The following is a 24,269-nucleotide window of genomic DNA, read 5'->3' on the forward strand; positions in this document are numbered from 1 at the left end:
GGGGGGTGAAAGACTAACTCGGAGAAGCAGGCTGAGCCCCCGGCAGGGACGGCCTCGAGGCCACGCCCGGGAAGCGTCCGTACTCTATTCAGCGTCAGGAATGACCGGTCTGTGTTTCCTGGGCCATTTAACTGTCAGTCCAACCTTCCTACCCTCGACTCGTGCCTGTTGGGTCCCTTGGCCACTCCGGGTCGCTCAGCCCATCAGGACACCTCGGGTCAGGGTCATCTAGTCCCTATCTGGTAGCCGCCTCAGATCCACGGTCATCTCCTTCCTAAGCCACCTCAGTCCACCCGGGACCGTCCCCTCGGCTGGCCAGGTCACCACGGTACCACGCCTCCCTGGCTAGAGATTCGGCCTGCACGTTACGCTTTGTTCCCAGAGCAGGTTTTCGAAATGCCGCTCCCTCTGGGCTCCAGCTGTTTTCCTGCCAGCGCGAGGAAACCCGGGAGCCGCAGCGCCCCCAGCGGCGTACCAAGGGCCAAGAAGGGAGTGCCCGCTGCCTCCGACATCTCCGCCTCCTCCCGGAACGCGGGAGCGGGAGCGAGCGGCGCAAGCCCGAACCGTCACGACCACGCTCCTGATTGGCTGTGCCGCACGACGTCGGGGGAGGGCCCCGGCGGCCTCTGGGAGCCGGGGCCCGCGCGTGCGCATACAGAACGCGCTGAGCGGAGGGGGAGGTGGCCGGCTGCTTCTCCCGCGTCCGCCATTTTGTTGCTGTGGCTCTTGGGAACCGGCTAGGCAAAACCGCCCTGGAGGCGCGACGCTCCTTGGAGTTTGGTACTTGGTGTAGCAGCTGGGGTCGGTGCAGAGCCATAGGTGCACGGAGCAGGTGCGCTTCAGGCCAGGAGTGACTGGAGGGAGGCACTCCTGGTACGCGGGGCAGCCCGAGAACCCCGGGGCGGCCTCCGCTGCGGCTCGGCTTCGCCCGCCGCGACCTCGGGCTCTGCCCCGCGTTCCCTGAGCCGGCTCCTTCCGTGAGGCGGCCCCGGAGCAGGCGGGCTAAAGTGGAGGATGCTGTGGGGCCGGAGCCGAGAGGAAGGTGCTGGCTTGGCCCTTTAAGCACGCCTCGAAGTGTGCCGAGAGGCCCTTCTTCGGCCCCAAAGCCGTCTGCCGGGAATAGGTGTCAAGAGCAGGCGAGAACAGCCGCCGCCCCGACCCGCCCCAGAGCCTCGGCCCGACACAATGTCCTCCGCCAGGTTCGACTCCTCTGATCGCTCCTCTTGGTATATGGGGCCAGTGTCTCGCCAGGAGGCGCAGACCCGGCTCCAGGGCCAGCGCCACGGAATGTTTTTAGTCCGCGACTCTTCCACCTGCCCCGGGGACTATGTGTTGTCCGTGTCCGAGAATTCGCGGGTCTCTCACTACATCATCAACTCGCTGCCCAACCGCCGTTTTAAGATTGGGGACCAGGAGTTTGACCACTTGCCGGCCCTGCTGGAGTTCTACAAGATTCACTACCTGGACACCACCACCCTAATCGAGCCCGCACCCAGGTACGCGAGCGCCCGCGCTCCCGGGGCGTGCTACCCACCCGACCCCAGAGGAGAGGGTTGACAATGGCTTGTTGGTGCATGGGGTCGATCCAAGAGTGTGTGTGTGGGTGATTGAACTCATTTCCTCCTAGTGTAAACCAAATTACTTTCCAGAAAGCATTCCGAATGGAAGGCTAGTGTCAGGATCCGGGTCACGGTGGATGAGGGGATGCGTCTGAAACGTCTTAACGGCGGTTGCATAGTTAAAAATTAAAATGGACGTTTTTTTTGTCTTTCGTCATGTTCCCTATTTAGTTGTGATACTAAAGCAGGATTTTGTTGTTTGGGGTTTTTTTTTTAACCTTTTTTGGACCACAGACTTCTTTAAGAATCAGAACAGAGCCGTTGGCATCCTCCCCCAAAATGCACATACACACCCGTTTTCATACCATTCAGTGTTCTTGAACTCCTTGCAGATCGGTGAACTCCAGGTTAAGAACTCCTGTCCAGCAGCCTGTGGAACAGTCGACAAATGAAAATGCCTAAGCATTTAGGAACAAAAGCCTATAACTGAAATGTCAGAACTGTATATCAGTACCTTGATGCCAAGTTTGAAATAGCCAGACACCTATTATACATTAAATACAAAAATTTTAAAAGAGGGCACATTAGCTTTAGTGAGGATTTCCTTTTGAATTTTTATTTTATACTTTTTCCCCAAGCTGGATCGTTAGTAAGCTAGTAGTCCATTTGGTTATATTCCAAGGAAGAATAAGCCTAGACTGTTTGTTAAGGGAAATTTTTGAATGACAATTTTTTGGTATCGTAGTGGAATTTTAGATGTACTTTTTGTTTTAAGTCTAATGACATGTCTTTTAATTTTAATATCTATTTGATACTGAGCATTAAGCATCCCCTTTTCCAAGTAAAATGCATTCTTTTATTTATTTGCTTTCATTTGCTTTCATCGGTGTTTTATCTGAGGTTTCTTCCATTTAGATTATGCCAAATTTGAGCTGAAGAAATTGCCTAAAATTTTAAAAATAAAAAGCATTTTGTTTGTTTCTTAAACATCTCTTTTAAAGGGACAGGGTGTTAATACAGATTTGGGGGGGGTGAAATATTTCTCATTTTATTGGTTTGCTGACAAGATATTACTATGGGCTTTAAACATTAAAAGCTGCTATAATTAATTAAGGAATACTCACTGGATGCCTGGTCTCAGTGTTGTGTCTGTGGAATAGAAGAAATAAAGCAGTGACAGTATAATGGCTGTAAGATTTAACTACTGAGGTAAATGGACTTTAAAAACTGGGAGAAAGTGATTATAAATCAAATACTATGTAACAAAGACCTAGACACCAGGAATCTGATTGGTGAAACTGCCAGGTCCCTGAAGAAGCTCCTAATTGGATTCAACTTTGAGTACAATATAATTCCAATATAAAGGGTTGTAGAGCATCTTAGAACCTACTGTGGTGAGATTTTATATGTTTTAGTAAATGACTTCCTTAACTTGGGACGGTGAATTACATCATTAATTTCAGACGTTTATTAAGCCAAGCAATGTACAAGGCATTGTGCTTAGGTTGAGGTGACAGGTACTATAATACAGCTGTTCCAAAAAGTGAGTAAATAAATGGCTTGAGCCCTGGCTGGTGTGGCTCAGCGAATTGAATGTCAGCCTGCAAACCAAAAGGTTGCCTATTTAATTCCCAATCAGGGCACGTGCCTGGGTGCAGACCAGGTCCCCTGTTGGGGTTGTGCAGAGAGGCAACAGATGTATCTCTGGCACATTAATGTTTGTTTCTCTCCCTTTTTCTCCCTCCCCCTCTCCCTAAAAATAAAAAAATAGCCTAAAAAATAGATCCCCTTCTAGGGGGAGAAGAAGGAATATGCTGTAGTGGCTTCCTGCTGCCCCTAAAAAAACGACTCCATATTTTCCATACACCATGTCTCACCAAATACCAAATCTATCTTTGATGTCTGTGCTTGCCTCCTTTCCCTCCTAACTCTGGTGCAGCCCCATTAGTCTGCTTACTCATTCCCTGGAAACCTTTGCTCAGGCTGCTGGCTCTTCTTGACTGCCTAACTCCACCCACTCCTCACCTATTGAAAGCCTACCTGTTGTTCCAGGTTCCTCACAAATAATAGGGCCTTTCCCTGACCCTCCCCCCTCACTTTCAGCTTTGTTTCTCTTCCTCTGCCCTGCTATCTCTCAGAGGCCCTTCAATCCTGGTCGAATTAGACCCCAACTGGATTTACTTTGTTGTACTGAGTCTTTGGATTGCCTCTCCCAACCCTGAAGTTTACGGATTGGGTTTGATGTGTTATTGGCCTTTATGGAAGACTAGAGGCTAGTAAAACCACAGCCAGATGCAAAAATCAGTGTAATGCTTCTTCTCACCCTAAAAGGGATAAATTAAGTGGTTAATTAACTTTTTAGGCATCAAAACTAAACTCTTTTTAAAGACATAAATACATGATCTATGGCCAGTAATTTTTTTGGTTGTTGCCCTTGCTGGTGTGGCTCAGTGCATTGAGCACCAGCCTGCAAACCAAAGGGTTGCGGGTTCAGTTCCCAGTCAGGGCACATGCTTGTATTGCAGGCCAGTGTTTCTCTCCCTCTCTTTCTCCCTCCCTTCCCTTCTCTCTAAAAATAAACAAAATCTTTTTAAAAATTATTTTTTGTTTATTGCTTAGCAGAAGGTCATAACTGTATGATTTCTTCAGAATTTAAGAGTCGTTGCTTATTTTGTTCTAGTCTGATTTTGTTATTGGAATATTCCTTAACTTTTGTTTTAATCCTCACCCGAGGGTATGTTTATTGATTTTAGAGAGAGGGAAGGGAGAGAGAAAGAGAGAAACATGAATCGGTTGCTTTCTGTACATGCTCTTACTGGGGATCAAACCTGCGGTCTAGGTATGTGCCCTAATCTGGAATCAAACATTCAACCTTTTGGTGTATGGAACGACACTCCAATCAACTGAGCCAACCAGCCAGGGCAGGAATATTTAACTTCTAATTTTATTTATATGTGTGTGTGTACACATATATACACATATATGTGTGTGTGTGTATTTCCCCCCCTTTAAAAAAGGGGGAGAAGGAGGGAGAAAGAGAGGGAGAGAACTTCAGTTGGTTGTCTCTCATATGTGTCCCAACCTGGGACTGAACCAGACATGTGCCCTGACCAGGAATCATTCATTTTGTGAGACGATGCCCAGCCAACTTAGCCACACTGGTCAGGGCTAATTTTATATTTTCATTCAAATATTACAAGAGAATTTTATCCGAGTGATAGGTATTGGAAAAGATGGGTGACATACATACTTTCTCCATTATGGAGTGCACTTGGTGCCATGGGAGGAGTTTGAACTCGGAGCTGTTACTATACTCCAGGTGCAAAATAATGGTGACTCATGGCATATGTCACAGGTCAGATGGACATCATGTAGACAGCCGTGGCTTGGTAGAGATGCCTATTTTGGATATAAGTATGATGCTGATGGGAGAGAGGGGAGTGACAGAGGAAGAGGCAAAAATGACTTGGTATATTTGTAGCTTTGTCCTCTAGGTTTATCTTATTACTGTAATTGTTTTTTGTATTTGTCTATGGTAAACTTAACTCCCAAAAGGTAGCATGTCAGATGGCTTCCCCCGCCCCCAAGAGTACATTTATTAAACAAGTGAAACATGGGAGGACTTAGGACAGAAGAAGCAACAGGAGAGAGCCTACTCGGGGTTGCTTTGGCTCACTGGAAAGTCGGAGAAAAGGGGCCTTGGAATCAGGTTCAGGGGGTGAGCCCAGAATGAGCTGCCACTGCCCATTGCTCCCCTGGTTGCAAGTCTCACAGGGACCCTTAGAGTCTAGTAGATGCATGCTTGAGAGGGAAGAAAGGCTGTGGGTGTGTTCCCTAGTGCCTGATGGCTTTTGTTGATTTTGAATGACCCTATTCTCTTTGTGCACATGGGTGTCATTTTTCTGTTACAAATTATTTGATAAACATCCTGTGGTGGTGGTTATAGTCAGCAATCAGGTAAGCACTAGTGTTCTTTTTTATTTAATAGAGGCTATTTCGAGTTTAACAACAGAATGTTTCAGAAGGTTTCTGTAGATATATGAACTACATTTTCCCATGGTTTAGAAACTTGAAAGTGTATTTGAACTTTTTAGAGATTTTATTTGTTTATTTCTAAAGAGAGGGGAAGGGAAGGAGAAAGAGAAAGAGAGGGAGAGAAAGGTCAGTGTGTGGTTGCCTCTCTCATGTCGCCCCCTCCTGGGGACCAGGCCTGCAACCCAGGCTTAAGCCCCAACTAGGAATCGAACCAGCAGTCCTTTGGTTCACAGGTCCGTACTCAGTCCACTGAACTACACCAGCCAGGACTTGAAAGTTCCTTTTGTGTAACTTGCTTTCCCAGTTCTAGCTTATGTATGAAGGCTAGGAGAAAAATAATGAGAAGTAAACATTTAAAAACTGAGGCAAGTTGACCCTCAGAGAAAATCTTGTTTTCTACTCAGTAGACATTGCACATCGCATGTACGTGGTAATATGGAACTGACATTAAATCAACAGTCCTTGTCATGTTCTCGAGGAGCGTACTGGTTACTGGTTACCAAGATGTTTTAAAGGCTACTTCCATGCGATCTAATGTGGTAAAGTATCTGTGGGAGAAAGAAAAGCTTAATCTGAGCACCCAGAGGAGGACCCTCAAACCTGTGAAGCAGAAAGGAAACTCCACATGGACCAGAGGAGACCGCAGGCATCAGGGACACACTTTCTCCCACATCTCCTGTTCTAAGTATTTAATGGACTTCAAATCCGGACTTTTTATTTAGGGGTAGGGATTACCAATAATTTTGATTACCATAGGATTCAACACTGTGAATAAACCTTTGGAGTTCCTCTTACTGGTATTTTAAATAATCTAAATTCAGTTCAGATGAGATATAAGAACATTGTCATTATACCTGGAATGGAAGCTTGCCCAGTTAAGAGTTGTGTTCCCATGGCATGTAAAATACTGGTAGCCATTTGATTTGTGACGTATCTCTTGTTTGAGACTCAAATCCAGAGAATTTTTTATCTAAGAATTTTTCTTTTGATCTGAATAGTTGGACTAGATTATTTCTAAGGCTCCTTCGGGCTAAAATATTTCGGTTCTTTCTGATAAGTAAAAGGAGGCAGTGCTTATTAGTGGGAGTTCAGATTATCCTAGAGTCTGAGCTAAGATCCTAACAAATAAGGTGGGTACCCAGGCATGTGGAGGCTAGTCTGGAGTGATGGCTAAGACTATGAGTGGAGCAGTGGTGAGGTAAAGAGGCTTGGAAGGCAAATCAGGATTTCCTAGCCTGTGTAGCAGAATTAAACCAGGTTTAGCAAATTGAAATGGCAGCACTTTTGTGTTTTCAGAAGAAAAAAGTATAGAAATTAGAATGGGAAATGTTACCCTGTGTCTTTGGCGTTTTAATTTTATTAGCAGGAATTTCAATGTATATAGGCCTGCTCTACACCAAAGCCCAGTACTAGGTTTAAGGCACATACATAATGGGAGTAAACCATGGTTTTTAGCCTTTGAGAAGCTCAGTATATGGAGCAAATTAAAATGTAATAACATGGGAGTTTAAAAGCAAGTATGATCAAATAAAGGCTTAGGGAAGACTTGATAGACAAGGTAATCTTTCAGACTTGACTCTTGAAGAATGAGAACAAGTGTGTGAGGTAGAAGAGGTGGTGGCAGTGCTTGCTAGGAAAGGCAGGGAGTGTAATTAATGTGAGTGGTGGGCAGTAAGCTAGGAAGGAAGAATAAAGCAGAACCAAAATACCTAAGCCTGTCTTCCAGAAAATCTGTCAACTTCACAGGGTGCTTTCTAGTCTTTAGCTTTTAGTGCATTTTTTAAAATCCTCACCCGAGGATACGTTGATTTTAGAGAGAGAGAGACATCGATTGGTGCCCCATACGTGCCCAGGCTGGGGACCAAACCGGCACAACCTAGGTGTGTGCCCTGACAGGGAATCAAACCTTTGACCTTTGGGTGCACGGGACAGTGGTCCAACCAACCAAGCCACACTGGCCAGGGCTTTTTGTGCATGTTGAGAAGACGAAACTAAGATCAAATGCTTTGGGAATATCAAATGGAAACTGACAGTCTTCCTCAGGCAGTTGCATATAGAAGATGAGGGAAGAGGTTTGCCTTCAGGGATGGATGATTGAAAGATACCTTTAATTGAGAGAGTAGAAGAGAAAGGGGCAGGGTGAGAGGATGATTTGTTTCAACTGGGAAGCCAGGTGGTGTTTGGCAGTCTGATGGGTTTGCTACTAAGAGAGTTGCAGGCTAAATTTATAGCTTTGAGAGTCTTAAGCTTAGGTGGAACCCCCAGGATGAGCAGAATGGGAATGAGCAGAGGAAGAGAAGCTGTGGAAAGAGGTGAAGAAGCATAGAAGCAGAATCATTAGTGATGGTGTGAGTGGTCCAGGGATAGAAGGGAGAGACCCTCAGTATCCAATGACACTGAGTATTAAGAAGGGTTATTTAAAGCAGTTTTACTAGAGGGGTACTTCGCCAGTCTTCCAGGAACTGATTCTTTTCTTTTCTTTTCAATATGTCAGTAGTGGAACGATCCACCCTTTTTACTTGCAAAAGGTGAACAGAAGCCTACTGTGTTTCTCTAGGACATTTACACAGGAATTGATTCTTTTACCATCTGTTTTATCTTTCAAGTCTATTGTGAAATACTTCATACATTTAAGAGTGTGCGTATACATGCGTATACTCAGAAAAATCCTCAATATATATATGTACCCCCCTTTTATTTTTTCTTTTAAAAGATTTTATTTATTTATTTTTAGAGAGAGGGGAAGGGAGGGAGAAAGAGAGGGAGAGAAACATCAGTGTGCAAGAGAAACATCATCAGTCAGCTGCCTCTTGCATGCCCCCAGCTGGGGACCTGGCCTGCAACCCAGGCATGTGCCCTGTCGGAGGAATCAAACCAGCTACCTTCCTGTTCTCAGGCTGGTGCTCAATCCACTGAGCCACACCAGCAGGGCTATTTACTTATTTTTAGGGAGAGGGAGAGAAACATTGGTAAGTTGCTTCTCGCAAGCCCTGAACTGGGGACCTGGCATGAACTCAGGCATGTGCCCTGACCAGGAATCAAACCAGTGACCTTTCAGATTGTGGGCTGGTGCCCAGTCCACTGATCCACACCAGCCAGGGCCTCTACCCCCTTTTAAAAACTAGAACTTTACCAGTACCCTTGAAACATTCGCATCAGAGGTTGATCATACTGCTCTTCAGCATAAATAAGGACATTTTAAGCTTAGAAGATACTAACACTCAGGTTTAAAGAAAATGTTTTATGTATGGTTAATACATGAAGCTGAGAATGCTTTTAACCAACAATTTTCAACTGGTATTCTGCAAGAATTTTTAAAACATGCAGTACCTGACTATTTAGTCAGGGGCACTGACCTCTTTCTCTTGGATTGTCAAATTTAAAAAATGACAACAGCCAACACAATAGCTGCCCAGTGTGAAATAAAATTTTCTGTCAGATTGGCAAAAACTATATTTTGGGGTGTGCCATAGGATTTTAAAAATTAGTTTATGTATGCCACGAGATGAAAAGCATTGAAAATCACTGCTTTTAACCAAAAGAAGAGGAAGGTTCATTGTCATTAGATAAGAAAAACCAGTTACCAGGTAGTCCTCCAGGGCCTTGCTACTCAAAGTGTGCCATGGACCATAGGCATAAGAGAGGAGAAGCTTGGGTTTAGTATGTTTGAATAGGCTTAGAAAACTTTCTCTGTGCGAACTTTAAAGAGGAGTTGATGGGTGCTAGTTACAGTCTTGAACAGGGAACACACTGGGAAGTGATTGAGAAGTGATTAATTGTTCTGGTTTTATGTTTCATACTTCTTTGGGCAGTGGAGCCTAAAAGGCAAGTATATCTGACCTAGCATCATTACGGTTTCATCTACAGTGGAAATAATGCGTAATTTTCAGGAGGTTTTGATGAATAAATGAGTTTGAGACTAGGGTGGAAGACTTCAATGTCAGGGATGAGGCTGGGAGATTGATTTGATGTCAAATTGAAGGCTATCTGCACATGTAGTGAAACAGGAAATGAGCTCCAAGGTCACTGTATCAATATAGTAGTACAGAAAGTATAAGCTGTCTTCCATCTTTATCAAATTTATACATACATACATTCCCTCACCAAGGAAGCGTTGAAAGTTGAAAGTCACTCTCTTCCTCCTGTAATGCAGTAATCTAGACCAGGAATCAGCAAACTTTCAGTGTAGGACAGTATAGCTTCTGTCACAACTACTCAGCTATGCCCTTAAAGTACAAAAGCAGTCATAGATAATATGAAAACAAATGGGCCCTGGCTGTTGTGGCTAAGGGGATTGAGTGCTAGGCTGCAAAGCAAAGGGTTACTGGTTCAATTCCCAATCAGGGCACAGGCCTGGGTTGCAGGCCATGTCCCCCAGTTGGGGTCGTGCGAGAGGCAACTACACATTGATGTTTCTCTCCCTCTCTTTCTCCCTCCCTTCCCCTCTCTCTAAAAATAAATAAATATTTTTTTAAAGAGAAAATGAATGGACTTGACTTATGTTCTAATAAAACTTTACCTATAAAACCATGCAGTAGGAATAAAGGTCTACACACCATCGTTTGCAGACCTGCAGGCTAGACTCCAGATAGTTTTTGTATAGTGTACTGTAGCTAAGAATGGTTATTAAACTTTTAAAGGTTTGTATATATAAAAATGTGTATACAACAAGCACCATAAGTAGCCCACAAAGCCTCAAACGTATACCAACTCTTTATACAGAAATTTGCCAACCTCTAGAGGTTGGAACCAGCAGTATGTCCTGTGAGCTGTGGGGAAGCCGAGGAAAGGAGCTTTTGAACCTTTGGGCCTCCAGTCTTTTTTCTGAAGCAGAACCAAAATACATAAGCCTATCTTCCACAAAATCCATCAGCTTCAAAAAAAAATACTAGTCTTTAGCCTTTCGTGCATTATCTCCTTGCTGAGTCTGACCCTGAGCAGAACTCACTCACTCCTTTGAGTGCTCTTAGACCCTGTCAGCCTCTGTCATGACACATGTCAGTTGCACTTAGATCTGTCACTTGTCTTCGAGTCTCTTCCTCCACTAAATTAGCAGGCTTTTGAGAACAGAGACTTGGTTTTAATTCGTTGTTTGTCTCCCAAATTCTTAGTGTATAGTAAGGCCAGTAGCTATTTGGGTAAATGGATTTCATTAGGGTTAGTCCCCACCGAAGCTGTAGTAGTGTCCTCACAGTCTGCTTTGTAGAGTGAACTCCTTTTAATTTTTTACTATACAAACAATAAAATACTCTTGGATGGGGTCTGAGATGCAACTGGTTATGCTCTTAGTAAGGTATCTGAGATTTATGTGGTACTACTCAAACTTTTTACAAAATCTTCATGGCCCTTGAAATAGGAACAGAGGTATACTTTAAAGGAGGGGGGTTGGGGGGCTAATTGGATGCTCCATGCCTCGTCAGGAACTGCTGTGACTGTTTTATATACATCCTGACGTTCTCTTTTCTTTTTTGTTTTTAGTTGAATTTATTGGGGTGATGTTGGTTAATAAAAGTATATAGGCTTCCAGTATACGATTCTGTAACACATCATCTGTATATTGTATTGTATGTTTACATGACATTAATTCTTACACACCTGAGGGGTGCAGGTTTAATTCATGAGCTGACTAGCTTAGAGCTTATCAGTGATAACTCTAGAACTAGACTGCCTGAGTGCAAGTCTAATCCCTGCTTTGGCTTCCCCATCTGTAAAATGCAGATAATAGCAACATCTACTTCACCAGCTTGGTGTGAAAATTAAACAATTATTTTTTTTAAGATTTAGGGAGAGGGAGAAAAGGAGAAAAACAATGATGCGTGAGAGAAACATCGACTGTCAACCGGTCGCCTCTCACATGCCCCCATACAGGGACCCAGCCCGCAACCCAGGCATGTGCCCCAGCTGGGAATTGAACTAGCTATCTTTTGGTTCACAATCTGGCACCCAACCCAATGAACCACACCAGCCAGGGCCTTTTTTTTTTCTTTTTTTTTTTTTTTAAGCCCTTCCTGGAGCATGTTTTAAATTGATTTTAGAGAGAGAGGAAGGAGGGAAGAGAGAGAAAAACATTGATCTAAGAGAGAAGCATCAAGCTTGGTTGCCTCTGGTATGCCCCCGATCAGGGATCAAACCTGTAACATAGGTATGTGCTCTGACCGAGAATCAAACCTGCAACCTATTTTTGGTGTAAGGGACAACGCTCCAACCAACTGGGCCACCCAGCCAGGACAGGATTAAGCCATTTAATGTCTGCAAAGACTGTAAATAATGTCTAGCATAGGACAAGTTTTGTCCTGGCCTGTAGCTCAGTAGGTCAGAGCGAAGTCCCAGTAGGCCAAGGTGGCAGCCTATCAGGTTCCATCCCCCATCAGAGCACATACGTGAAGCAGCCAATGAATGCATAAATAAATGCAACATCAAAATTCGTGTTTCTCTCCCTCTCTTTCTCTCTCCCCTTCCTTCTCATGTTCCTCTCTCTCTAAAAATCAATTTTTAAAAGTTTTTTTTATAAAGATAAAAAGTTTGCCTGACCAGTATGGCTCAGTTGGTTGGGTATCTTCCCACAAAGCAAGCAAAAGGTCACAGATTTGATTCCCAGTCAGGCTGCATGCTTGGGTTGCGGGATCGGTCCCCTGATGGGGTGTATACACGAGTCAACCAATCGATGTTTCTCTCTCTTTCTCTCCCCCTCCCTGTCCCCCTTCCCCTCTCTCTGAAATTAAATAAATGAAATCTTTTTTAAAAAATAAAGGTGAAAGTTTTGCCAGATTACGAAGACCACTTTTTGGAAGGGTGGCACGTATGTACCAAGAGCCATGAAAATGTTCCTGTTATTTAATTTGGAAATCTAGACTTTACAAAAAAATCCAATATAGGGAAAATATGGTTAAAAGAGTTTGTGGAATGAATGATTAAATAGGAAGAAAGAAAAACTAAATATCCAGGAAAATGAGGATGCTTCGTTGCAGCAGCCTCCCAGAATGAAATGTTACCCTGACGTGAAAGTCATCAGGAAGAAGACCAGCGATGTGGGAGAATGCCAGTGGTGCGATGTTAGGCCCAGAAAAACCCTGCAGCGGGCATACATAGGGCTCGTTTTGAAGGAAAGCCATAAACTGGGCGGGTGGGAGGGGAGAAAGGAAGGAGAGTTGTAGCTACATTAGGGCATGAACTATGGGATTTTTTTAAATCTTATTTTCCTTTTTTTGTTGAATGTTGTCCTGTGAGACTTTTTATAAAGCAAACTTTTAAAAAAATTAAATGTTTTGACATAGAGCATGTTGTTATGAAATAACTTCTTAGATCATTGGCAGAGGAATAAAGAAAGAGAATGGCCATGAGCTAATTGGAAACCATAGTCAGTGGAAGTACGCTAGCATACTCCCTCAGGGCTAGTCTAGAACCTGGCTCTGGGGGAATGGTCCTGCGGGCGAAGTTACCTCCTAAAGATGGGCAGACTCTTTATGTGAAGCCCAGGGTTTGTGACTCTGGCGTACATTGTGTGCTTCAGAAAAGTTATGGGGGGGTGGGGCAGGTAATGGTAAAGCACCGTATTTTTTGGACTATAAGACACACTCCCCCGCCCCCCAAATTTGGGAGGAAATGGGGGTGCGTCTTATAGTCCAAATGTAGCCTACCTGGCTCTCTGGGGGTAGGGGTGGTGGAGCGGGGTCACAGGAGGCAGGAGCAGGGTCGCCACTGCAGGAAGTCTTATGGTCCGAAAAACACGGTAGTTTCTTCAAAACTTCAACTGTGTTTGCAGCTTTGCAGAACATTTCTTAGGTTCTGAAAGACACTGAGAGAGAGATTCTATTTCTTTTGCAGAAGGGGCATTATAAATGGGGCGCTGCTGCAGAGCAGGGGTCTGTGCTTGTGTGATTGTCTCTGGGAGTGCAATTACACGTTGTGCTAATCAAATACACATCGAATCTGTAAGCACAACAGAGAAGTGTGGTCTGTAGACTAATGCCCAGATGAGCGCTCTTGCCCTGTGAGTTTCATGGTGAAAACTTTTCACGTGCTTTCATTTGGATGTTCAGGTGATGATACCTATACAAGATGCAGTGTGAGGGTTTTTTAAATTTGGAAAGCATATAACCCTTTTCTGGTTTTTATATTTTGAGGGACACAGAGACAAAGGTCTTTGTCATCTTCTCTGTGGGTATCCAGGAAAATGTGCAGGATGCATGCCATAGATTAGGACCATGAGGAAGAGTGTGTGGTGGTTGTGACAGGGTCCTAAGGGAGACAGCTACTGAACTTACTTGAGATTTTAAAAATAAATTCACACCGGATATCTCTGTGTAAACAAAAGGTTCCTGTAAAACAGAGGTATGGGTGTGTCTGTGTGTGTGTATGCACTTGGCTTGTGATTTAAAAAGGTATATTCAGGTTATTAACTTCTGTTATGATACAAGTAATAGTAAAACACTATGACAGAACCTTTATAACTACTGAGAATATAGAGAGGAAGATAATTTATTGTAGAGAATAGTTACTTAAAAGTTTGACAAATACTGGTATAGGGTAAGATTTTTCTCTTAAAGTAATTTTCTTTCTCTCTTAAGATATCCAAGCCCACCAATGGGATCTGTATCAGCACCCAACCTGCCTACAGCAGAAGAAAATCTGGAATATGTACGGACTCTGTATGATTTTCCTGGGAATGATGCTGAAGACCTACCCTTTAAAAAAGGTGAGATCCTGGTGATAATAGAGAAGCCTGAAGAACAATGGTGGAGTGCCCGGAACAAGGACGGCCGGGTTGGGATGATTCCTGTCCCTTATGTTGAAAAGCTTGTGAGATCCTCACCACATGGAAAGCATGGAAATAGGAATTCCAACAGTTACGGGATCCCAGAACCTGCTCATGCGTATGCTCAACCTCAGACCACAACTCCTCTACCTGCAGTTTCCAGTACTCCCGGGGCAGCAATCAACCCTTTGCCGTCCACACAGAACGGACCTGTCTTTGCAAAAGCCATCCAGAAAAGAGTACCCTGTGCGTATGACAAGACTGCCTTGGCGTTAGAGGTAAAATCTACTAAGGCTGTTTTGGGGGGTTAACATTCAATTTTTATCTTTAGCTTTAACTTTGTTTCTGCAGCTATATTCACGGGAATAAGCAAACCAGGTGATTTTGGAAGATCTGTGAATATTCCACATGATTTTTGTGTTTCCATTCCTTGTTCCTATTCCTATAGGATGATCCTATTCCTTGTTTCTTCCAAGTTGCAATAAGGAAAGATGACGGTTAAGACCCATGACCCAGAAGTGACGTCAGTAGACAGACACACAGCCACTTGTACCTTTCCGTATTTTTAACATCGTGGTCAGTCGAGTTGAGGGGAAATAGGAACAAATGTTTTAGGATTCTGTTCAGCCAGTCAGAGGAATAATTTTAAAATTTTGAGAGGTATTTGTAAATTACAGAAGCATGAAATAGAACTTGCCCTTTTTTTAATTTATATTTATTGATTTGAGAGAGACAACAATTTGTTGTCTACTTATTTATGCGTTCATAGGTTGATTCCTGTGTGTGCCCTGACTGGGGACCGAACCTACATCCTTGGCGCATCAGGACAGTGCTCTAACCAACTGAACTACCTGGCCTGGGCCTAGAACTTGAACATTTTAATTGCCAAATCATGTTCTTCTAACTGAAGAGTCTTGCAAAGCTTAGCCTATTACTGTAGCTTGCGGAAGTACAAAAAAGTTCTTAAGACCAATGTCGGTGAGCCTGTTGGGGGTGATGGTAAAGCTGCAATACCACAGTTTCTACCAGAAGGTAGAAAGAAGTTGGATGAGACATCTGATTAAGCCTGGAGTGACCATATATGAGCCCAGACCTCATGGCAGTCCTGGGGAGACAAAGAACAGGAGACTCTGACAAATTAAGTAGATTTTAAAAATTCATATTTTTAGAATAGTCCCATATATTTTTTTGTGTTATTTTTTAGTGAGTTATAAGATGCCTGCAGTGAGGTGCGCCCTAAATAGTGTTGTATCAGAATGTGGGATTTGGCACCACAAGTCTCAGCTCTCATTTATTGATAACTGAGAATGCTTTGTGGACCACAAACTGCAATGTATCATTGTAGTATGATTGCAGTTGAATACTTTTTCTTAATATTACCAAATCACATATATGTTAGAGAAACAGATTTAACATATGGTTGTTCTCTGTATTTATCTCAAGATCCAGCAGGGCAGGGTGAGGAAACAGCCTAGGATCATGGCAGAAGGATGAAGTAATGGAGCCTGATGCTTCACAAAGTCAAAATTTAACTTGCAAAACATTCTGCCCATAGTTAAAAATTAGCTATAAATTGTTTTGTGCATGTTTTTCCTTTGGTTATCCTCAGTGTTCTCTGAACCCGGAGTCATATGTGAACTACAGCTGAAGGTCTGTTTCAGACTCCATGATTACTTCTCCCTCTCATGCTGTCTGTAAGGAAAAAGTGAGGCGTATGGCAGGGACCAGGGTCTGTATAGGGCCTGGTGCTTTTATACTTCCCGGTGGAAGACTAGGAGGGAAAAACAGAGGGAGCTGCCTCCATAGATAGAGTCCGGCTGAGGAGGCCTTCCGGTTTTCTCATCCTCACACAGACCTGCCCCTGCACAGTACACACATCTGGACTAGTCTGCTCCTTATTTCTCAACACCCTAGAATAACTTGGTGTGTCCTGGCTCTTCATACCTTCTAGTTGGTGTGGTGGTTTCTGTCTTCTGAGGCGTTTTCACGTCTGTCATTGCGTCATAGGAGTTGCGGGCTAGGATTCAGAGAGTGGGTGTAACTTGCATGTATTGAGCAGCTGATTTTTGGCACATCAGGGTGAGAACCTTGGGGGTTGAGACTCCCAGTCAGAATTCTAAGACCCTGGAGGAGGTCAGGAATTGGGTTCCTACCCGAGTTAGTGTTTAAAGCCTCACTCCATTTAGGACGCCTGCCTGTTGACCCCCGGCTTGAAGAGATGTGTTTTAGAACCCCGTATCGCCAGTGCATTCTTGGAGTGTGCATAGGAGGTTGTAGAGACAAAGATCAGCAGGTACCATAGAGGGGATCACTTAATTTGGTGAGTGGATACATGGGTAGGCGCCTTAGACCAGAATGAGGAGAACGCCCTCCTGGTTAACGATGTATGTTTTAAGGTAACCCATATTCTTGGCCATTATGTAGCTCCCCTAGACTCTCAGGTCACGGCACTAACCCAGCCGTGTGAGCCCTGTCAAAGTCTTGCTTTGGTGCTTCACTGAGAGAGGGTAAGTGGGACCCAAGAAGTATACCTTTGCCGCATTGCCCTTGCTGGTATTTCTCATTCTGTATGTTTAAATGAGACTTTCAGCTATAGCATAACTGAATATTTCTATGAATTGTGTAATCTTCTAAAACTTAGTGGTACCTATCTGATCTTGTTAAAAACAACTCTGTTGGGACAATTGCAATTAGGTTACCAGAATAAAAGTATTAAAATTAAAATGAGAAAGGTGAGACAAATAGGACAAAATGTACCAGTAATTGAAGCTTCATATTTCCCTTGATAGTATTACAAAGAAAGATGATAGTTTAGGTGAACTTTATTTCTCGAATTATTTCACTTTTTTTTTCCTCGTAAAACTTGATTTTCAAAAGAATGTTCATGCAGGTAAAGAGAAATTTTTAAAACAGGTCTGTGTTTAGCCATTTTCCTCTCTTGTTCACCTCTTTTCAAGAAGTGAGTTGATCCTTGAGGTTTGGTTCGGTAGGGAACAGTTGCTGCCTGTGTAGTTGGATCACAGTGGGTGTCCCTACTCCTTGAAAACAGCTCTCCCATGCCCCTGATAGGACAGGATTGGAAGGGCTCCTGGGAAACAGGTCACACCCTACCAGAACATTCTCAGATTGAGGGAAGCAATGTAGTCTTTTCCAAAAGTAGATCATTGGCCAGAAGATAATGTTTGGAGCAGAGATGCCATTGTCATAAAATACTTGTAGCCAAAGTTGCATTCTCTGACACAGTGGGAAAGCGAGATGGTTAGGAAAGATCATGGACCCTCATTCAAGTCCTGGCTTTTCCTGGTGTAATCTTGGACAGGTTACTTAAATTCTTCGATCTTAAAAGTCTCTGCCTGGCTCAGCCCTGACCCATGTGGGTCAGTTGGTTGGGCGTAGTCCTGCAAAGCAAAGAGTCGCCCGTTCGATTCCCAGTCAGGACGCATACAAGAGGCAACTGGTTGATGTTTCTCTCTCACACTGATGTTTCTCTCCCTCTCTTTCTCCCTTCTTTCCCCTCTATCTAAAAATAAATGAATAAATAATTTAAAGGGGCGGGCACCCTGGCTCTGAGAGTTGTTGTTAGTTTGTTCACTTATCATCCATTCATGCAGCCAGCCTGTGAGGAGTGCCTTGTAGGGTCCTACCACCAAGGAGCTTACCACGTTATGAAAGAATAGAGACAAACAGGCAGTGTGGTAAGTGTGCTGACATCACAGAGTAGAAAGGAGAGTTGGAGATGGGAATGGGAATATGGGTTGGTATTAGTCTGGGAAGGCTTCTTGGAGTAGGTTACCCTTGACCTGTTTATGAAGGATGAGTAGAAGTTAGCTGGGTGATGTGGGAAGGCATAAGGCATTTCTAGCAGAGGGAAGAGCTTGGATAAATAAGACTAACACCACTGAAAAGCTGTGGGTTGTTGAGAATGCTGAGTATGTTGGGTAAAAGTGGCAAAAGACAAAGCAGGGGAAGTGGACTGTTGCCATATCATCAAAAAGGCTAAGCTGAAGAGAACAACAGTCTTCTTGTGTTTTCTTTATTGAGGTATGAAATAGCCAATTCCTTGCAATAGAGGAGGTTCCAAATTTTGCAGGCAATATACCTTTTTTTATTGATTTTTAAAATAAATTAGAGCAAGTTCTTGAGTCCCCCTATAATCATTTCATTCTCACACACTTATATTTTAGTATACTTGCCTGAGTAGAAAAGAAAGGGAAGAAATTTCTTAGCATCTTCAGAATTGTACTTAACTGTGAGTGTACACACCCATGAGTGTGAAAATTTGTATCAAAGTATCTAAATGAAGCCATTTTCCCTGTGGTGTGAGTTAAGAATATAGTCGGTGACATGAGGTAGGGGTCTGTGGCAATTAAAAGTCAGTGGAAGAGAAAAGAATAACCACTTCTCAGGCTGCAGGTAAGGCTTAAGGTGATTCAGGATGGAATTGACACAAAACCAAGAAGAAGGGCAAGATCATTTAGCCTAACCATCTTCCTAGTGATTTTAGCTTTCTACAGTGTCTAAATCCATTGGCGCTCCAGTTTCAACTCGGAAATCTCCAAAAACATTCATTCATTCCTTCGGTGAAGGTTTGAGTGCTTCTTGTGTGGCCAGGCATTGTCACAGGAGTTGGAATATAGCAGTGAACAAAACAAAGGTTTCTGTCCTTGCGGAATTTCTGGGACAGTCTCATGAAGTAGTTCTTCCATGTTGGGTGACTCGGGTAGTTAAATTCTTTGCATCTATCAGTCACAAACTACTGTGAGTCCCCTTCCTGTATTTGCCTGGCCCATATTTGGACTTCAGTGTGTTACCCTGCGGTTGTCCCTCCAGGTTTTTTGTTTGTTCTTCTTTTCGGTCTTACACCATCTGTATACTTCTGAATCATCTTTTTTTTTTTTCCCGAGAGAGAGAAAGAGCAAGAAACATTGATTTGTTGTTCCACTTATTTATGCGTTCATTGGTTGCTGCTTTGTGTGCCCTGACCAGAGATCAGACCTGCAAACTTGGTGTATCAGGACTACACTCTAACCAACTGAGCTACCCGTCCAGGGCCTGAATCTTTTAAAATTGATTGTGTCTTATAGCATGTTGATCCACACCCCAGCTCCCTGGGTTCATGCTAACTGCAGAGTTCATAAAAGCACAGTCCAGATCTTTGTACTAAGTTCTCTTTTGCAGCTTCTCCTGATCTAATGTCTCATTCAAACGAACACAATGAGGTCGTGATCTGTCATGACTTGTTCTTGGGCTCAGTCTTCCAAGCATCCCATTTCCCATTCTAATCCATGTGAACCATATTTTGCTTGTTGATTCCGGAATTTTGTCCAGGTTTGATTTTCAGCTCACCTTTTATGTTTTGTAGAATTTGCCGTCATCAAAAGCCAAGAGACTTGACCCTTCATAAGTCCTGTGATGTGGTTCTATGGCAAGAGACCACTATTAAACTCTTACTCGTACTTGCCAGTGTGTTTGATCAATACATATCTTTATCAGAGAAGGTCATCCTTTTATCTTTGGTGTGTGTGCTTTTTATGACGCTCAAGAGTTTTGGGGGGGTGGGTAGGGAGCACTGACCACCATTCTCAATTCTTCTCTCCTATTGGGGTCATTTATGATTGTGTTGTTGAAATTTCTTCTTGGATTGCCTTCTCCCCATTTTGAAACCCCTACTCATCAGGTTACATCTGGTCTCAGAATTTTATGAATTGGCCTTCTTAATGCCCATGGTCCAGTTCACTGAGTGGCCTGGAATTCTCAGATTCTACTTCAACCAGTTAGTTTTGCTTCATTGGTTAGAATTAAATTCACGCTAGCAATTTATTTACTGTTTCTTCTATGTCTTACTGAGATGAAGTCTGCAGAGTGAATACAGGTTTCAGTAGTAGTGGCTGTATTTTTTAAGCCTCTCAAGGATTATCTGTGAGTTTCTGTGGCTGGGCGACCTGTAGTTTATACACCCACAGTGATGTCAGGGCTGTACACATTTCATTATTAAGCATCCAGCTCAGCTCTGGAGATCTGTTCAGCGTCATAACCTCCTAGCATGTAATGGGCCACTTTCTATCGCAGTCAGCAATGATGCCTGTTCTCATTGAGGCTTGTCAGAGATGCCTAGGAGCTTGCATTCAGCGTCTTAATAAGAATCTCAGGGCATTTCCTCAGCACTGATAGGCTCCTCCTCCTCCTCCCTTTTGTCTTTGGTGTTACTGGTTGTCCTTAACAGCATCTAGTTTTAGGAATTTGATATACTCTACTTCTATACCAAAAGTGCTTTTTTCCTTAATCACAAGACCTTATCAAAAGTTGGAATCTTTAGCCCTGACCACTGTGGCTCAGTTTGTTGGGCATCATCCCACAAAGCAAAAGGTCACCGGTTTCATTCCAAGGCAACAGATCTATGTTTCTTTGCCTTTCTTTCTCCCTCCCATCCCCTCTCTCTAAAAATAGAAATAAATAAAACCTTCTTTAAAAAAGAAAAAAAGTGGAATCTGTAGAAAGTCCTTTAGAATTTTATATTTTTATAATTCTCATGGTTGTGAGTCAGCCATTATTCTTTTAAAGTTTTCCTCCTTCTTCAGTAATATGTAAATTGGATTTTAAAAAACCATGAAATTGTGGCCCTAGTGTGGTTCAGGCAAGGCATGTCCCAGCCTTGGGACATCAGTGCTGACCTCAGTTTTTGTATGTGGTAATAGCTTTTGAATAAGAACTGTCAGCGAGGGGCCTCACAGAGAGTATTTTAGTTAATCCTCATGAGGGTGGATGGCATCAGTACCGATTTATACACTTAAAACTTGAGGTTTGTGTTGTTAATTTGCTGATGGTCTCACAGGTGATGTGTAGCAGAGCTAGGACTTAACCATTGGTCTTTTTTTTTTAAACCAGCCCCATTGTGGTATATTTTTTTTTAGTTGTGAAATATGTTTGCCATTTTTAGGTGTACAACTCAGTGTCATTCATTACATCACAGTGTTGTGCAATCATCATCACTAGTTCCAGAACTTTTTCATCATCCCAAGTAGAAATTCAGTATTTATCCTTTAGGTCTGTCTTATTTCATTTAGCATAATGTTTTAGGGTTCATCGTGTTATAGCATATATTTTCATTCTTCTTATGACCAAATAATGTCCCATTATAGGGCTATACCACATTATGTTTAGCTCTTCATTAGGTAGTAAACATCAGTTATTTCCACCTTTTGGTTATTAAGAAGAGTATTGTGAACATTCATGTACTAGTTTTTGTTTGAATAACTATTTTCCATTGGGGGAGTGGGGTATATGCCTAGTAGTGGAATTGCTGGGTCACATGGTAACTCTGTTTAATTTTTTGAGGACAGCCAAACTTTTCTACAGTGGCTGCATCATTTTACAACCCGCCAGTAGTGCACAAGGGTTATGGTTCTCCAGTTCTTCATATACTTATCAACACTTACTTTCCTTTTTTTTTTTTTTTTTTAATTATAGCCATCCTACAGGCTATGCAGTGGTACCTTGCTGTGGTTTTGATTTGCATTTCCATAATTCCTAAAGATGTTGAGCATCTTTTCATGTGCCTCTTGGCCATTTTTATATCATCTTTGGAGAAATGTTCAAACTTTTTCCCCATTTTAAAAATAGGTTGTTTGTTTCTTGTTACTGGGTTTTAGGATTTCTTTACATATTTTGGACATTAAGCTGTTAATCAAACATGATTTCTAAATATTTTTCTCATTCCATAGGTTATCTTTTCACTTTCTTGATAGTGTGCTTTGATGCACATTCTTTTTTTTTTTTTTTTAATATATTTATTGATTATGCTATTACAGTTGTCCCATTTCCCCCCCCCACTCCACTCCATCCTGCCCACCCCCCTCCCTCCCACATTCCCCCCCCATAGTTCATGTCCATGGGTCATACTTATAAGTTCTTTGGCTTCTACATTTCCTACACTATTTTTACCCTCCCCCTGTCTATTTTCCACCTATCATCTATGCTACTTATTCTCTGTACCTTTACCCCCCTCTCCCCCTCCCACTCCCTTATTGACAACCCTCATGTTCTAGTTGTTTGCCTAGTTTGCTCTCATTTTTGTTTTATGTGTGGTCGTTAATAACTGTGAGTTTGCTGTCATTTTTACTGTTCATATTTTTGATCTTCTTTTTCTTAGGTAACTCCCTTTAACATTTCATATAATAAGGGCTTGGTGATGATGAGCTTCTTTAACTTGACCTTATCTGAGAAGCACTTTATCTTCCCTTCCATTCTAAATGATAGCTTTGCTGGATACAGTAATCTTGGATGTAGGTCCTTGCGTTTAATCTTGGGTAATGTAATTATGATGTGCCTTGTTGTGTTCCTCCTTGGGTCCAGCTTCTTTGGGACTCTCTGAGCTTTCTGGACTTCCCAGAAGTCTATTTCCTTTGCCAGATCAGGGAAGTTCTCCATTATTTGTTCAAATAAGTTTTCAGTTTTTTGTTCTTCCTCTTCTCCTTCTGGCACCCCTATAATTCGGATGTTGGAACGTTTCAAGGTGTCCTGGAGGTTCCTAAGCCTCTCCTCATTTTTCCAAGTTCTTGTTTCTTCATTCTTTTCTGGTTGGATGTTTGTTTCTTCCTTCTGGTCCATACCATTGATCTGAGTCCCAGTTTCCTTCTCATCACTATTGGTTCCCTGTACATTTTCCTTTGTTTCTCTTAGCATAGGCTTCATTTTTTCATCTGTTTTTCGAACAGATTCAACCAAGTCTGTGAGCATATTGATAACCAGTGCTTTGAACTGTGCATCCGATAGGTTGGCTATCTCTTCGTCGCTTAGTTGTATTTTTTCAGGAGCTTTGAAGTGTTCTGTCATTTGGGCCATTTTTTTGTTTGTTTGTTTGTTTGTCTTGGCGCGTCGGTTACTTTAAGGGGCGGAGCCTTAGGTGTTCACCAGGGCGGGGTAATGCTGGTTGCTGCGCTGTGACGCTGTACGTGGGGGAGGGGCCGGGTGGGAGCAATGGCGCCCGCCTCACTCTCCTCCAGATTTCAGTCTTTCACTCCGATACCCACAATCAAACTGGGCCACTCTGGTGCTGGTTCCCGAGTAAGTGGGCCTGTGCACACTCTAGGCTCCTGTGGGTCTCTCCAACAACCTCTCCTGTGAGGCTGGGAGTCTCTCCTGCCGCCCCAACCCCCAGGGGCGCTTTCAATCAGAGGTTTGAGGCTTTATTTCCCCGAGCTGGAGCCCTGGGTTGCGCAGCGGTCTGCTTCGCTGCCCGCCGTTCCTCCGGTTTATCTGTGGGTGAATGTGGTGCCGCAGGGTGCTACCTGCCACTCTGCCTGCCCCACTCTCCGCCACTCTGAGTCCGGCCCTCTGGGTTTATCTGTGCAAATGTGGGGCCGCAGGGTCTGCTAGTGCTCGGACTGCCTGTGCCATTTGTCCCACACTCCGCCAGTCTCAGTCCTGCCACAGCCACGCGAGTCCTCTCCACCCCGTTGCCCGTCTCCGCCCCTCCTACCAGTCTGGATGAATATTTATTTTCTATTTCCTTGGTGTCGGTCCCCCTTGCTGTTCGATTCTCTGTCAGTTCTGGTTGTGCGAGGAGGCGCAGTGTGTCTACCTACGCCGCCATCTTGGTTCTCTCTTTTTTTTTTTTTAATAGGAGGGTTTTATTTGAAGAAATATTACAACATATAAAAACTTCATAGAGTTTTAATTTCCACTCATATACTGGTAGATCTGATATAATGCTTTTGTGCTCTGACTAGGAATCAAACCTGTGACCCTTTGGTTCACAGGTTTGGCTCAGCTTGATGCACATTCTTAATTTTGATGAAGTTAAACGTACATGCTTTTGATGTCATATCTGAGAATCCACTGCCAAATCCAGGGTCATGAGGATTTACCCTTATGTTTTCTTCTGAGAGTAACGTTACGGTTTTAGGTAGAAAACTGAACTC

General features: G+C 43.2%; 1 protein-coding gene and 1 non-coding gene across 2 annotated transcripts in view; one reads left to right on the plus strand and one right to left on the minus strand.

Moving 5' to 3' along the window:
- The first annotated feature begins 650 nt into the window (after positions 1–650).
- CRKL (CRK like proto-oncogene, adaptor protein) overlaps positions 651–24,269 on the plus strand; it is a 30,139-nt gene continuing 6,520 nt past the window's right edge. Inside the window, exons 1-2 of the mRNA XM_024557304.3 lie at positions 651–1,496; positions 14,162–14,627. Coding sequence (XP_024413072.1) covers positions 1,186–1,496; positions 14,162–14,627 — 777 coding nt within the window. The 5' untranslated portion in view covers positions 651–1,185. The remainder of the gene's footprint in view (positions 1,497–14,161; positions 14,628–24,269) is intronic.
- LOC112301972 (small Cajal body-specific RNA 24) lies at positions 8,080–8,204 on the minus strand. The gene has a single exon (XR_002974526.1). It is a non-coding gene; the product is annotated as a small Cajal body-specific RNA 24 (non-coding RNA).

This window comes from Desmodus rotundus, chromosome 7 (genome assembly GCF_022682495.2).
Source record: "Desmodus rotundus isolate HL8 chromosome 7, HLdesRot8A.1, whole genome shotgun sequence".
Classification (NCBI taxonomy): Eukaryota; Metazoa; Chordata; class Mammalia; order Chiroptera; family Phyllostomidae; genus Desmodus; species Desmodus rotundus.